This window comes from Nyctereutes procyonoides, unplaced genomic scaffold (assembly GCF_905146905.1).
Source record: "Nyctereutes procyonoides isolate TBG_1078 unplaced genomic scaffold, NYPRO_anot_genome, whole genome shotgun sequence".
NCBI lineage: Eukaryota > Metazoa > Chordata > Mammalia > Carnivora > Canidae > Nyctereutes > Nyctereutes procyonoides.
Genome location: NW_026575023.1, coordinates 3,302,012 through 3,319,172, shown reverse-complemented (window position 1 = coordinate 3,319,172; position 17,161 = coordinate 3,302,012). Strand labels below are relative to the sequence as shown.

General features: G+C 37.8%; 1 protein-coding gene across 1 annotated transcript in view; it reads left to right on the top strand.

The window, feature by feature from the left end:
* Positions 1–14,499, top strand: part of TMPRSS11A (transmembrane serine protease 11A) — a 47,497-nt gene extending 32,998 nt beyond the window's left edge. The window contains exons 5-10 of the mRNA XM_055342622.1: positions 552–712; positions 4,620–4,658; positions 6,573–6,744; positions 10,655–10,914; positions 12,448–12,590; positions 14,338–14,499. Coding sequence (XP_055198597.1) covers positions 552–712; positions 4,620–4,658; positions 6,573–6,744; positions 10,655–10,914; positions 12,448–12,590; positions 14,338–14,499 — 937 coding nt within the window. The remainder of the gene's footprint in view (positions 1–551; positions 713–4,619; positions 4,659–6,572; positions 6,745–10,654; positions 10,915–12,447; positions 12,591–14,337) is intronic.
* Positions 14,500–17,161: the final 2,662 nt, after the last annotated feature.

The following is a 17,161-nucleotide window of genomic DNA, read 5'->3' as shown; positions in this document are numbered from 1 at the left end:
GAAACTTGATGTTTTATGTATGTCCCAACTGGTAGACCTAAGCCTATTGTAATGGAAGATATAAGGAGACATATTTCAACTCAAAATGAAGGACTGTCTTAAAATCAGAGCTGGGCAAAGAGAAACAGCCTCCAGAGGGCAGTAAGTTTCCTATTAATTACTGCACTGGGGTCAGAGGGCCAGGGATGCTGTAGAGGTGATTCAGGTATCAGATACACGAGCAACTGGCCAAATGGACCACTAACGTTTCTTCCAATATTCAGATTTTATGATTTTGATGAAAATTTTTTTGATTTGTGAATCTTATTCAACTGCTATAACAAGCCTTCAAATTAATGGGGAAAATCTACTCAAAACATAATGGAAACTAGAAGGGGGATTGTATGAAATGATCTTGGTTCAGACAGTGACATACAAATGAATCTCAAAACCAAAGGATTAGTCCTTGACACTTTTAGCAACTAAGATATAATTCGGGGGCATTAAATCCAGGAAAGAGTATAATAACTGATTTATTCTTTGAATAAACAGCTTTCTCTTGTATGTTGTAGTCCAGAGGAAGACGGTGTGAAAGCAGATATCATTATGGTGTTCCAGTTTCCCTCTACCCAGCAAAAGGCCCTACTAAGGGAGAAAATCTTTAGCATCTTAAATCAGAAGATAAGGAACACAAGAGCCTTATCCATAAATGCCTCTTCCGTTCAAGTTAATGGTAAGTAGGTATACCTTTCTATGGGACGTGAAATTTTCTATCAGGTCCATTTTAAAGATCTAATCTTAAACTTACTTGCAATTATCTCCATTCCAAATAACAGCTAGAATTTAGATGGGAAAATTTTTTCAAGTTAAAAAAATGGTTTTATGTTTCTCTGATGAAAGCATGTCTGAGATTAGTTGTCAAGTGGTTTTTCCTGTAGGTACTGACTGGCAGTCATCCTAAAATAAAAGCAAACATCACCACTAACAGAATTAATCTGACCTAGCCACTGCCTCCATGACTAAGCTAGTGAAAATACCACACATTTAGCAACAACCATTTCTCTGGGTAAGATCTTCCTAAGACATAAACTCATTTGTTGCCTTTTAAGAATATGGATGGTTTCTGTATATAATGGAATTATAAAGTTTCCCTTAACATTTTTTCCTGTGGGCATTTGGGAAAATGATAAACCAACTTTGGAGCCACTAAAGCCACCTTATAAGCAATGTTTTAAAAATCACAGAGCTAGAAAAAAAAATCACTGGAACTATATTATACCATTATCATTGCTCTAAAAAGGAAAACTACTCTTTATCAAGGCCCTTTTCTACACCCTTCCAATGCAACATCTAATTTTTATATTCTTGGGAAGTAGGCAAATACACTTTTATAAATATAAAAGAAAGACAAAAAATTAAGGACCCTAATAACTAAAAGATGTAAGTTTCAAATATAGATCTCTAATTTCCTAAAGGCTCTATGTAATATAGTGTTCTGTAGTCAAACACATCTTAGAAATTCTATGACATTCATCTCTTACATTAGCATATGAAAGGCTCCGAGGAGTCCAACTAGATAGAGACGTATTTGCCTTTGTGCATTAAGCTGCGTCCACAAGCACCTGCTTCTGTCACACAAGTGCAGATTTCCCCTACAAATTCCAATCAACACCAGACTTAAGAGAGTTGCAGAGTAAGGGATTAATATCAGAGGTAAACAGGATGCCCTACCTTTGTAAGAGTCTGGCTGACTCTTCAAGAGGAAACCTGATCAGGAAGTGAAAATCTGAGGGAATGGGATGGGCAGGAGTTTGCTGGTGAAGAGTCAACTACTCCGGGAATAAAGCTGGGGACCTCTCCCAACCCAGGAGGGAAGAACCTGTCAAGGGCTTAATCTACCTTGTAAGGTGGGGAAACAAATGAATTGAGGTTGTGAAATAGTGGCAGTTCTGATAAATTATATGATGTGCTGCATGTGATTTCCAATAGCCAGTTAATTAGCCAGAAATTTAAAAGCCTGATCCATCTGAAACCAGCACTGAAGCATGAAGTGGTTATCGGTTGCCTGGCCTTTTCCTTGTTTACAGGCTCAGTTTGTGTGCTACAGCTTATTTTAATGACTAGTATCTTAAAAGGCTGGGTGTGCTGATGGAGAACCTGATCTGAAAGTTACCCAATTCTGGGGATGCCTGGGTGGCTCAGCGGTTGAGCATCTGCCTTTGGTTCAGGGTGTGATCCCAGAGTCCCAGGATCAAGTCCTGCGTCAGGCTTCCTTCATGGAGCCTGCTTCTCCCTCTGCCTATGTCTCTGCCTCTCTCTCTGTGTGTCTCTCATGAATAAATAAATAAAGTAAGAAAGTTACCCAATTCTAACCCCGTAGAGTCACTGCAAGACCACCCAAGTAATTGGCCTGTAACTTTTACTTCCATTCTCTCATCTGTAAAATTGCAATGATAATGTTTGTTCGTCCTGCAATCATAGAAATAACATGAGAATATACAAGAAAATAGAAAATAGAAACATATAGGCCATTACGATTTAGAAAGCTAATAAGTTCTACACGTGCTTTGGAAACCTAAAAGCATTAATGTGAGTAGTAGTAGAAAAAGCTGGAACCTTGAAAGTTTCCAAATTTCCAAGTGTAAAAAGAGCAGTGTTTACTAGCATGTAGGAAAACCCATTTAGCGAAAAGCTCAGCAGAATCCTCAAGGCAATTCTTTCAGGCAAAAATCACTGCTTTCCAGGAACACTCTCCGGGTGATTCCCAATGAGTGAAAAACTGTCGAAATTCTAGACCAAGTCCAGAAATAACCCTGTAACCCAAGATTATCTGTTATTTGTCAGGAATCTGTGGGTTGTTTTTGTTTGGGGGGGGGTGCTTTGGAAAAACAAAAACTGTGCTATATGGGTCCTTTATAGGATGCAGAGTGTCAAAGCAAACCTGAAATCAACCTCTTTGCATTGCAAACACCGTGGCTCTGGAAGAGCAGCTCACTGCCCACATTTGGTTCCTGTGTGCTCCAGTTCCCCTTATGTGGTTTGTAGCATATGAAGCACTGAATACTAACTAGATCACTCTCAACTCAGAAGTATGCTGGAGGGTCATTTTTATGACTAAGGTGTTAATGTTTATTTCACTCCTACATATGAAAAGTAAAACTATTTGGTAAAAATTAGATATCTTCTTTTTTTTTAAATAAAATATTTATTTATTCATGAGAGACACACAGAGACTGAGACATAGGCAGAGAGAGAAGCAGGGTCCATGCAGGGAACCCGATGTGGGACTCCATCCCAGGATTCCTAGATCATGCCCTGGGCCAAAGGCAGACGCTCAACCCCTGAGCCACCCAGGTGTAACTCTAGGTTGTAACCATTCTCCCTAAAAATTCAGTCCTCAAAAATGCAATTACACTCACAACCATTTTGAGCAACCTGGTATCATTCTTGGAAAGGGGAAATTTGCATCTTGCTCAAACTAAGATGAAATTTTAACTGAAGAATTCTAACATTATACTATTTTCTATTTTAATGCATTACTAACTAATATAGGGCATATTAAATTAGCTTTTTAAAAAAATGAAACAAGAAATATATCTATCTTAAAAATACATTTGATAGAAAATTGAGTTCTTCCATAGAGTAAATACTGGGAATCTATCTTGAGGAACCAATTCTTCACTGTATAATGACTTGAGCTTGCATGTAAGGGTATTCTTGAATTGGATATTTTCAAAATTTCCACTTTACCAAATTCCTTGGTACTAGTTTCCAAATGGAATTTATTGAAGGTGAGTAGAAAGAAACATTCTTGTTTTGTACAATGTAAAGTTAGGGACAGAGAATATGAGTCTGAGAAACCTAACACCGGTTGAATTAAGTAAAACAGTTTATCCTCATTCTACTCAGTAAGCCTTTTTATCTTGAAAATCATCACAGTTTTCAAATAACCTTCCACCAACTGAAGTTTAAATGTTCATGTGTCCTTTGTCAGATTCCTAACTTTTTTGGAAATTGACAATTTAATTTACATTCTGTCTTTACCAATATTCAGCAGATGTTGGATACAAATATACAATAGTTTATTCTTCAAAAAAAAAACCATTTTGATAACTTAGTAACTGTGTTTTAAAAGTATTTTAAATATAGTTTATGTGGGTGGTTTCAACGATTTTTTCATTCCTAAACCCTTTGACTAAGTAAAGGCTTATGTGAATTCTTAAATAGAGGAGACAAAAGCAGAGCTGCTCTGACTAAGGCTGGGTGTAAGCCTGGAAATCCCATCTTCTTGCTCCCTCTTACCCCATTTTCTCTATCTCCTGAAGAAAATCCAAAGAGGCTATACCCTGCACCATTAGGAAAACATAGTTCTGGATTATTACAAACTGTGTGTGGGTTTTAATCATCCACTATTTGTACCTTAATCACCTACTGCTTGAGAATGTATCAACCTAATTAGAGACTGTCTGTGAATCTCTATAAAAATTGTATACGTATCCTATGTATTGGGCTGTCATTCTCCTGATTATATTATACTCAATGTCTATATGGATATAGTCAATATTCTCTGATAATTTCTTGTCATTGAGGGCAACTAAGAGAATATCACATTATCATTCTTTGTTCTATTTTTTTTTCAGCAATGAGCTCATCAACAGGAAAGCTAACTGTCCAAGCATGTAAGTCCAGTTAGCTTATAAAAATAAGCAAGTTAAATTTCCACATCAGAAAAGACAATATCTTCAAGTATTACCTCATAATTTTCCATCAATGTCACATATTTTCTTTGGAAGAGAGTAACAATTGGACAATAGAGTTGGACTTTTTTCCAACTCTGAGATTGATATTTTTCATCATGTTCAAGAAAAACATATTATATGGTGGGAATTTGGGGGCAATCTGAAGAAACTATGTATTTCTGTCTTGGAATGTATTTCTGTCTTGGGCTTGCTTTTCTAATTTTTAAAAATGCTATGAAATATTCTTTCTGCTGAGAAAATCATGAGAAAGCAATAAATGGGGAGGATATAGACAGTATTGTCTGTGATTGAGCTATACAATTTTCTTAATAGGTCCATTTTAATGGTTTATAGCAGCTCTACCCACTCACTTCATATCACTGTGACCTAAATTTTGAAAGATTTATCAAAGTGGTGATGAATTTGAGCAAAGGTATTCATGCATTTGCCTCTGTGTCTTGCAAACATACTATATGTTTCTATTCATTCATTCATTCATCAAATGAGTATCTTTTTCACAACTACCAAGTGCCAGAAAGTGAATACCACTCTGAATAAGACACGATCTCTCCTCAAAAATGAAGAATTCGAAGGTAGGGGAAGACATAAATCAGGAAATGTTAAAATTATGTGATAAATGCTACAACAGACAAAGTTCACAATGCAATTGACAGTCAACCATAGAGTCAGCTTAACCTGGTCTTACAGCATCAGAAAGTGATCCCTAAGACAGGAAAGAGTGGAGAGGCCATGAGTCAAGAGACAAGTGAGAAGAGTGTCCTGGGAAGGGGCAGTATTATGTAAAAATGTCTTCAGAAAAGCAAGAACATGGTCATTTCTTGCAACTGAAAAATGTCAATGTAACTGGGAAATAGAATGGAGGTTGGTGAATATAGGAAATGGGTATGATTAATAGTGATCAAGGATCAGAACAATGATGAAACATTTTGACTTTATTTGGAGGGCTATGGGAAGTCACTGAAGGATTTACACATATAAGAAAGATCATGCAGTTTTCAGTACAGAGAATAGATTAGCAGAGCAAGCCCGGAAGCAGGGAGATGAGCTGGGAAGCTGTTGCTGTCCTCCAGATGTGAAAAATAGTAGTCTAAACTAGAGTAGAGATTTTTAAAATGACTAGCCACAATGCAGCATAGTCAATGTCAGTAAAATGAGTTTTTTTCTTTTGATATCCAATTAGTTGGAACAAGAATTGAACTACCATATATTTTTTTTTTATTAGCACCAGGTTCTAAACAGTCTTAATTCTTAGGAACCCTAAGCAGCAAAGTAATCTCTGATCTGATGCATATTATAGAGTATATATTTATTCCCACCAATGTTGAATGGGGTGTTTATGTGGAAACAAGGAACTCTTCATCCTGAAGAGTGAGAAACTGGTTATTATACATTAACCCAGGCACACCTTAGGAAGTCATGCAGTCATGCAGAAAAATGTATGGGAGAAAGAGTTCCAAAAAATGGGCAATTACTTGTCTGGTGAGTTCTTCTGAAAGACACACACTGGATTATCTGAAACTGGGAAGCAATAATCTTGGTAGGAGCTTCCAGGACATCTAGATGATGGATACCACCTAAGTCCTCAGGGCCCATACTTTGTGATATGTCAACCCTTTGTAATTTAACATAGTTTTAGTAGGCAATATATATCCACATCTCTAAATACAGGATGAGCAAAAAACATCAATATACCAGGAAGCCCAGAGGATAGATATTAGTATTGCATATGTTTATATAATGACAAATGCCAGTACATTACAGTTCTCTATTAGGGACTCTGAATCAAAGACAATAGAGACGTTTCTTATAACTTAATGATCTTATCTCTTATAGGTTGTGGTAAACGAGTTGTTCCATTAATAGTCAATAGAATAATGTCTGGAGACATTGCAGCCAAAGCTGCCTGGCCTTGGCAAGCTTCCCTTCAGCGTAATAACATTCATCAGTGTGGAGCCACCTTGATCAGTAATACATGGCTCCTCACCGCAGCACACTGCTTCACGAAGTAAGTTACTGACTGTAACAGTTTTCACTACTATTGAAAAACTGAGTTTTATTATGTTCTGAGTAATAATCAATGCCCCGAAGTATTACTGAGATAAATGAGAAAATTGTCTTTCTGGTTCTTTTCTAATATAATGTTATAGTTGCATACTTATTTGCAAAGTTAGTGGGGGTAGCAGTCATTATCCTAGCACTCATTGGTCATGGCCCTACAGGGCTTGGGGGGTGTTTAGAGTATAGTTGACACAAATGTTACATTAGTTTCAGGTGATTCAGTTTTTCTATGTGTTATGCTATGCTCACCACGAGTGTGTCTGCCATGTATCACCACAGAATGCTATTACCGTATCATCGACTATATTTCTTATGCTGTGCCACTTATTCCTCTACCTTATTCATTCCATATTTTTCCCATCTCTCAATGCCCTTCCCATCTGGCAACCACCAGTCTGTTCTCTGTATTTATAGGTCTGATTCTGCTTGTTTATTCTTTTTTTAAATATATATTTCACATACAAGTGAAATAATATGGTATTTGTCTTTCTCAGTCCAAATTATTTATTATTAGCATAATATTCTCTAGGTCCATCCATGCTGCGGCAAATAGCATGATCTCATCCTCTTTATGGCTGTGTAATATTCCTCTGTGTGTGTCTGTGTGCATGTGTGTACACATCTGACAGCTTCTTTATTCGTTTATCAGTGGATACTTAGGTTGCTACCATATCTGGGATATTATAAGTAATGCTGCAATAAGACATAGGGGTGCATATATCCTTTTTCTTTTAGTTTCTTTTTTAAGTTTTTATTTAAATTCCAGTTAGTTACTGTGTAATATTAGTGCCAGCTGTACAATTTAGTGCTTCAACACTTACATACAATACCCAGTGCTCATCATAACAGTTGTACTCCTTAATTCCCACCACCCATTCAACCCATCCCACCATCCACCTCCCCTCTGGTAACCAACAGTTTGTTCTCTACAGTTAAGAGTCTATTTCTTGGTTTGCCTCTCTTTTTTTCCCTTTGCTTATTTGTTTTGTTTAAATTTCACATATGAGTGAAATCACTGGTTCATTTCACTTAGCATAATCTCTAGTTCCATCCACGTCATTGCAGATGGCAAGATTTCAATTTTATGGCTAAGTAATATTCCGTTGTGTATATATATATTTTTTAAGTAAATAAACCTTTATTCACATTCCAATTTTAACAAATCATAACCATATTCATGTTTCCATACAGTAATTTATATAAAAAATGCTAAATTTTAAATATACTTTATTTTTTTAATTTTTTTTAAACATTTCGTTTATTTATTCATAGAGACACAGAGAGAGAGATGCAGAGACACAGACAGAGGGAGAAGCAGGCTCCATGCAGGGAGCCTGATGTGGGACTCGATCCCAGGTCTCCAGGATCACACCCTGGACTGAAGGCGGCACTAAACCCACTGAGCCACCAGGGCTGCCCTAAATAAGTACTTTAAAATAGACACCAGTCACACTAGCTAGAGGGAAAATATATATACAATATGTGCTCTAGTACGTAAAATCAAACTTTTTAAAGTGAAATTTAAGGAAAGTGTAAGTTATCACATCAATTACATATAGAAATACAAATACACCTCCACAGATCATTAACTTTCCCCTAACAATGGCAGGACTTTCAAAATCCTAATAGAACCAACCTGGTTTCTTTAAGAAGTCAATGTCACACAGGAAAAGAATTAAAAAGTAAAAATAAAAACAGGTGGACATTTTAGATTAAGAGGCTGAAGAAACACAATCAAGTAAAATGCATCAGTCTTGATAGAGCCCTGGTTCAAAAACAGACATTTTGCATATAAGGTGACATCGTAGTTTTGATTTAGAGTGCATATATTTTTCTTAATTAGTGTTTTTGTTTTCTTTGAATAAATACCCAGTAGTGGGAATACTGTGTCATATGTTAATTCTATTTTTAACTTTTTGAGGAACCTCCATATGGTTTTCCACAGTGGCTGTACCAATTTACATTCTTGTCAACCAAGAGTTCCTTTTTTCTCCACATCCTAGCCAACAGTTGTTTCTTATATTTTTCGTTTTAGCAATTCTGACAGGTTTAAGGTGATGTCTCATCTGGTTTTGATTTACATTTCTCTGAAGACCAGGCATGTTGAGCCATCCATAAGTCTTCTCTGGAAAAGGTCTATTTGGGCCCTTAGCCCATTTGTCAGTTTCTTTGGTGTTTAGATGTAGAAGTCCTTTTTTCATATTTTGAATATTAACCTTTTATCAGATATATCATTTGCAGATATATTCTCCCATCCAGTAGGTTTCCTTTTTGTTTTGTTGATGGTTTCCTTCACTGTGCAAAAGATCCCAAATACCCAAGGCAATCTTGAGAAAGAACAGGGCTGGAAGAATCACAATCCCAGATTTCAAGATATATTACAAAGTTGTAACCAATAAAGTATGATACCGGCACAAAAATAGACACATAGATCAATATAGCTGAATAAAGTTTCCAGAAATAAACCCACCATTATGTGGTCAATTAATCTACAACAAAGGAGGCAAGAATATACAATAGGAAAAAGTCTTTTCAACAAATGGTGTTGGGAAAACCATACAACTACATGCAAAAGAATGAAACTGGACCACTATCTTATATCATACACAAAAATCAACTCAAAGTGGATTAGAGACCTAAACGTGAGACCTGAAACTAAAATTCCTAGTAGAAAACACAGGTAGCAATCTCTTTGTCATCAGCTTTAGAAACATTTTTCTAGACATGTCTCCTTGGGTAAAGGAACAAAAAGCAAAATTAAACTACACCAAAACACTACTATTTTGAGACTACACCAAAATAAAGAGCTTTTGCATAGTGAAGAAACCATTAACAAAACAAAAGATAATCCATCAAATGGGAGAAGATATTTGCAAATTAAATTCTGACTTTTGATACCATAGTAAATTCTGCCTACCTGAGTCTAAATCTGCATAGAGACTTAGATTCTTAAAGTTTGAAAGACATCAGAGTTCAATAGGTCAATTTTTTAGAATGCACAGAAATCCCTTATGCAGATGCCTAGTTTGGCATTAAATATCTCAAAGTAATGGAGAGCTTACTAGCTCCAAAGTTTGCCAATTTTGTGGTAGACTGTTCTACTTTGCAAATATCTTTAAACACTGAAAACCAAATCTGCAACCTTATAACTTCCACCCATTGATATTTGTTCTTTCACCTAGAAGAGCAGATATCAAATTTCTTTCTTTCCCCATAGAATGATTGGTTTAGCGCTACCTTCAGCCCAGAGTGTGATACTCGAGACCGGGGATCAAGTTCCATGTCAGGCTCCCTGCATGGAGCCTGCTTCTCTGTGTGTGTGTGTGTGTTTCTCATGAATAAATAAATAAAATCTTTTAAAAAATAATATTCTCAAAAGAGAATTATCTAATTACCCCCCTGTACTCTATTCAAGTGCCCTATTTTATTTTATTCAAAGCCATTATTACTGCTTGGATTTATTTATCTGTTAATTATTTATCTGCTTTGCTCTTTTTCCTTCCCTGGAATTGAATATAGCCACCAGCAGGCACATTTTCTGTCTGGTTCACTACTTTAACTCTAGCACTTCAAATAAGTCTCACCATATAGGATTTCAATAAATATTTGTTGAAGAGATAAATGAATGATAGTTTATATGCTTTACAGTTCTAAAATTCAATCATTCTTTTTTGGATTTTAGCTCTAAGGTGCTGTTTGTACACAGTTTATCTTTCAAAATAGCAATAGACTATATTTAAAGGTCAAAGGAAACTATCATTACACCCAAATATTTTTAAGATGGAATTTTTAAATTAGCCTTCATGCAATTATTATAGTGCAGTTTATATATTCTGTTCATTTCTAACCTTTTCCAGTAGTGCAAATCCACATCAGTGGACTGTTAGCTTTGGAACAACAATCAATCCTCCGTTAATGAAAAGAAGTATCAGAAGAATTATTGTCCATGAGAGATATCACTCCCCAGCAAGAGAATACGACATTGCTGTTGTGCAGTTCTCTCCTAGGGTCACCTTTACTGATAACATCCGCCGGGTTTGTTTGCCAGAAGCCTCTGCATCCTTCCAACCAAATTCTACTGTCTATATCACAGGATTTGGAGCACTCTTCTATGGTGGTAGGTATCTCAAAAAGGACCATGGGCGCTATGTCCGATTTAGGACAATATGATTTAATCTCCATTAATATTATCTAGCCAGCCATTCCTGCACAGCTTGATTAAATTAGAGGTCTTATTTTGTAAATAACAGAAATTCAACTTTCACTAAAGCAAAGATAATAATAAAATGGCAAACTTGGCCCTTGTAATTTAGAAGTCAATAGAGATATGAGCCTGGTTTCAGGCATAGCTGGATTCAGGAGTCTGTATGATGCCATTAGGTTCTGAATCTTCCCATTTCTGGCTCTGTTTTCCCCTAGGTTGCCTTCATGTGGAGGGATTCTAGCTCCACATAGTGTCAAAGGTGGCCAACAGCTCAGGGTTTATGTCATCTTCTCCTAGTAGATGTGGAGGGAAGAACATGTCTTCTTTGCCGGAATCTACATTAATCCCTGAAAAGGTCTCTTTTGGCCCTGCTTGTGTCCAGGGGTACTTGGATTGACTAGCTAACTCAATACCCACTTCTGTGCCCATTCCAAGAAAGCCAGGTTTGTGAGAGGCAGCCTGGTCAGAATCACATGGAATAAGGGAGAGGCAGTTCCAAAAGGGTGGGCTTCAAGGAAGACATAAAAAGAAGCAAATGTTCCCTCAGCAACACTAGAGTCTATGTCTATGTTCTGTTCTCTACACAACGCCAGCCAGCCATACATCAGATGTGTTGTCATCCTCATATCCACCTTCACTCCAAGACTCCCTCCCTTTATGCCCCACCTTTGTGAGCCTCCCTCTACCCTTTTCATCTCCTCCTCCCCCTGGTTTGTTCCACTACTCATTTTCACTTTCCTCAGCCACCTTACGAGTTTCCCCATTGCTCAGCTACAATGTCCAGTTGCAGCAAAATCTGCTTCAGAACTACAGAGATTAATTGAAAAGTGATCAGCAATATGAATGCTGTGTAGAGCTAGTCTCTGATAACGAAGCTTCCATGGCCCTCTCTAAAATGATTTAACTCGATATGCTAACTTAAACTTTTCATGAATAAAAATGATTTTGTTTTTGTTTTTTGGGCAAATGTAGTCAGATACACTCTGGATTGTAAAATCTCACCTAGTTACAGATATATAACAACAGCAAGAGAGTTTGCTTAACTCTGGGAAATGTTTTTCTTCCTAATATAGGTATTTATAAAATGTGATAAGCATAATAATTATCATTTTTAAAAATATTTTATTTGTTTATTCATGAGAGACACAGAGAGAGAGAGAGGCAGAGACAGAGACAGAGAGAGAAGCAGGCTCCCTGTGGGAATCCCCGGACCCTGGGATCATGCCCTGAGCCAAAGGCAGACCACTGAGCCACCCAGGCATCCCAATAATTATCATTTAAATGTGTCAGATTCCAAAGGGAAGTTTATTCTCTAGAAACTGCTTACATTAACCTCATTTTGTATTGATAATTTTAGTATGAAATAGATTAGAAAAAAGTCCACTCACTTCATTCTAGCTAAGGATGTTGATTGTAAACTCTAAAATTCCTTTGTTTTCCCTGAAGGGAAATCCCAAAATAATCTTCAAGAAGCCAAACTGAAAATCATAAGTGATGAAGTGTGCAAGCAACCACATGTATATGGCCATGATATAAAATCTGGAATGTTTTGTGCTGGATATCTGGAAGGAATATATGATGCTTGCAGGGTAGGTAGAGAGAGATTATTTTAATATCATTAATTCAAAACATGTTTATCTCTTTCAAGAAATAGTCTATGTTCTTTATGTTAGTACCTTCACAAATATCTTGTCAGTTCAGTAATTTCTAAATGCAAATTTCACAACACAAACATTTTTAGGTGTTTTATTAAGCAAAATGATATAAAGCAGAGTTTCTTTGATCCTATCAAACAACTAACCACCAAAATTAAATTTTCTTAGTACCAGAAGTCCAAAGATTCATAAAGCAGTCCCCTTCTTTAAAGAGCTTTCATCTAGAAAGGAAATAATCGTGAACAATGAACTGTGATGAGAAGTTTTAAATAATATAATGGAGAGCAAATATTTTTAGGGTGAAAGGAACATTTTGCAGCAAGTATCAGAGAGATCATATTGAAGGGTATGAGGCCTGAAGGATAAATGGCCCTTGCCCAGTATAGAATAAAAGTACAATTGTCCATGTATAGAAAGAGTGCAGCAAAAATTATGAAGGCATGAAATTATAATTCATATTTGAGGGAATTCCAAGTAATCAATTGGGTCTCAGCATAAGGAGGATGATAGGGGAGAAGCAGTTAATGCTTAGTGAGAAGGTGGATTAGACCATGTTGAGACTACTTGGTGCCCTTTCCAGTGCCTTTCTCCTCTGTCCAATAGCTATTCTGAATGCATATTTTCAGTCAAAGATCGAAAGTCTATTTCTTCCTGGAAGTACTTGCTTTATAACATAGGATTCTTGAAAACTCCAAGGAGGTGATGCTCCATGATGAAAGGATCAAAATTGTTTTGAAATCAGGTAGCAGAAAGCTCTGCCCAGAGTCCCACAAGTTACACATGGAAACTTCTGTTGGAAAAGGAGCAGGGAGTTTTGTAGTATACAGGTGGGGCAAGAGCAGAATCTGGTCCATATCCAGACTACTCAGTTGCTGAGAATGTGGAGGGAGGCAGCTGGAATTCAGAGAATGCACAGAAAATTCCAAACCATGATGGACAAGAGGAAGTTGGTAACAGGAGTCCATTTGCAGACAACATATGGGAGTCTAGGCAAATGGTGAGATTAGTGATATGTCTCAGGAAGGACGTGGTCATAAAGAACTTTCACTGAATTGAGGAGCAAAGGTAAGATTCCTGCTCCATGACTGTGCAAGTGAATTTCTATAGCCATAGAAAAATTGGGGAAATTATCGAGAAAGTGAATTAGGAACAGAGTCCAAGACAGGAATACAGTGATTATAATTGAGGTGCATGGTGAGGGGTTTAGTTTGTCCAATAAAACCGAGGTCCAAACACCCTGCTTGGAGTCAGAAAAAAACCAACACCAGCTGGACTTTCTGTGTTGTGTACTTGAAATTTGCCAGTAGACCTTAGTCATTCTCAAAATACACACACACACACACACACGCACACACACACACACACAGAGTTCCTGTGTGAAGTGATAGATGTGTTAATTAACTTGACTGTGGTAATCATTTCACAAAGTATAAGTATGTTAAATATCTTGCTCACATTAATATATACAATTTTATTTCTCAATTATATGTCCATAAAGCTGAGAAAATTAAAATGTGGAAATTGAAATTTAAGGCTTTTATAACTTGAAATCTACATTTCGATTAATTATCTATAACTGGTAATCAATACATATGCTTTCTAATAATAAAATATGTGATTCATCAGAATATTTTAAGTAATAAGTTTTATATTTAGCTAATTTTCTTTCTTTTATTTTCAGGGTGATTCTGGGGGACCTTTAGTTGTAAAGGATCTTAAAGATACCTGGTATCTCATTGGAATTGTGAGCTGGGGAGATAATTGTGGTCAAAAGAATAAACCTGGAGTCTACACAAAAGTGGTTTATTACCGAAACTGGATCACTTCAAAAACAGGCCTTTAATTTGCTATAAAAGTTAAATATTGAGAGCTGTAAGTAGGCTATATGTGTATCAGAATTTAAATATTCAGAGAATGTAGTGCAATGAAGTAAGATTAAATGACATTATTTATTTTAGATCACCTCAATCAAGCAATAACCTATAGCCCATTTATAAGGAGTTTAAGTCCTTATAGATTTGTAAAGGAGTGGGTCAGTTTAGTCTGAGTTAGGAGTCTCTCATACAGCAGAGGCACTCAGTTGTTACATCATGCAAGTTGAAGTATAAAAAAGAGGTAATGAAAACTTTTGAAAATAATCCATGAGATTTTTAGAATGTCTTTGTCAAGGAGGTCCCCTTAAGTGGGAAATTTTTTGATCTCTTGGAGTTCTGGAAAACCTTACATATTTTTTTTTATCATTTCACCTGAGCTCACAAATACTTCCTTTTCTTTTTCCTTATTATTCCAAGTTTTCCAAAGAGATTTTTCACCATAATACATTTTCTACTTATAAACCCTTTGGAAGGATGCTTGGGGAAAAAAAGTTATATCTAGGAAACAAATTATGGTGAAAAATCAAGCCAGAGATCTTCTAAACTTTGTCTATTATGAAACTTCCCTAATTTTTTGGTGATTTTTTAAAACAACACACAGAGAAAGAGAAATAACCCTACCTTCAGATATACCCAGAGAAAACCTGATTAATAAAAGAATATACATAATAATTAGCTAATCAAAAATGTATCTTTGTTACAAAAGCTGGGGGGAAGATGATGTAATTTCATGAATCATTACAAAACAATGGCCCCAAAATTTGACATTTCATAGATACATTTACTGTGTTTGAGCCACCAGGAGGTGGCTGTGCACATTACTGTAAGGTTAAGTATGCCTTGAAAAAAAATTGATAATTTGCTAATATGTTGGAGACTTAATGAACCTTGTCTTTCTACATAGAAAAAAAATATTTATACTTTTGAATTGCTGCAGCCAATTATCTTTATGGCAGTAGTCTAATTATTGCAACCATAAAACACTAATTTTTAAAAAATTTAATAAATATAAATTTTAGGGACCTACCACACAGAACACATGAACAAAGTTTTCTGAAAAACCACATATACTGCCTTAGTAAAGTGTGTCATGAAGACATTAGGAAAGTCAGGCTCATGTATGGAGTTCAAATATAAGCCAAACCATTGAAAAATTGAGTTACTTTATAATAATATCTCCCCATGGGCTATTGATAAGGCATGAAAATAGTTCTATAATAATCTAAAAGACACTAACAATTTATTCACACACACAAAAAAAAAAAATCCATAACCTAGACTCATAGAATTTTAAAGCTTAAGAAAGACTGCAAATCATGCAGGCCAATACATCTACAGTTCAGCCAGCTGAAGCCACAAAATGTAAATGACCTGGTGAACCTATAGGTAGTTTGTACCCACAGTGGGCCTAGAACCTAGGTCCCCCCCCCAAAAAAAAAAAAAAAAAAGAACCTAGGTCCCAATTTCACATACCTTTTCCCTTACAAAGTCCCTTTCTTGGAGGAGGAGGGGCAAGATGGCGGAAGAGCAGGGTCCCCGAGTCACCTGTCCCCACCAAATTACCTAGATAACCTTCAAACCATCCTAAAAATCTACGAATTCGGCCTGAGATGTAAAGAGAGACCAGCTGGAATGCTACAGTGAGAGGAGTTCGCGCTTCTATCCAGGTAGGAAGACGGGGAAAAAGAAATAAAGGAACAAAAGGCCTCCGAGGGGGAGGGGCCCCGCGAGGAGCCGGGCTGAGGCCGGGGCGAGTGTCCCCAGGACAGGAGAGCCCCGTCCCGGAGGAGCAGGAGCTGCACCAACCTTCCCGGGCGGGCGGAAAGGGGCTCGCAGGGAGGTGGAGCAGGACCCAGGAGGGCGGGGATGCCCTCGGGCTCCCGGGGACACTAACAGACACCTGCGCCCCAGAGAGTGCGCCGAGCTCCCTAAGGGCTGCAGCGCGCACGGCGGGACCGGAGCAGCTCGGAGGGGCTCGGGAGCGGCTCCGCGGAGGGGGCTGCGGGGCGGGAGCGCGAATCCAACAGCGCAGGCCCCGGAGCACAGGGCGCCGGGACACAGCCCAGGATCCGGCCTCCCCCGGGACAGGCAGAGGCCGGGAGGGCCCAGGACAGCGAGGACGCTCCTGCCCCGAGCTGAGCAGATCAGCGGCCCCGCCCCGGAGCCTCCAGGCCCTGCGGACGGAGAACCGAGAGCCCCCGAGCCCCGTAGTTCCTGCGGAGGCTGAATCCAGGCTTCCAGAGTTGCCATAGCAACTGCGGCTGTTCCTCCTGGGGCCCCACGGGGTAAACAACCCCCGCTGAGCCCTGCAGCAGGCAGGGGCTGAGCAGCTCCCCCAAGTGCTAACACCTGAAAATCAGCACAGCAGGCCCCTCCCCCAGAAGACCAGCTGGACGGACCAGTGATACTCCCCCGTGTTCCAATACAACTTGTTTTTGGCCACTCTGCACTGAGCAAAATGACTAGAAGGAAAACCTCACTTCAAAAGAAAGAATCAGAAACAGCCCTCTCTCCCACAGAGTTACAAAATCTGGATTACACTTCAATGTCAGAAAGCCAATTCAGAAGCACTATTCTACAGCTACTGGTGGCTCTAGAAAAAAGCATTAAGGACTCACGAGACTTCATGAC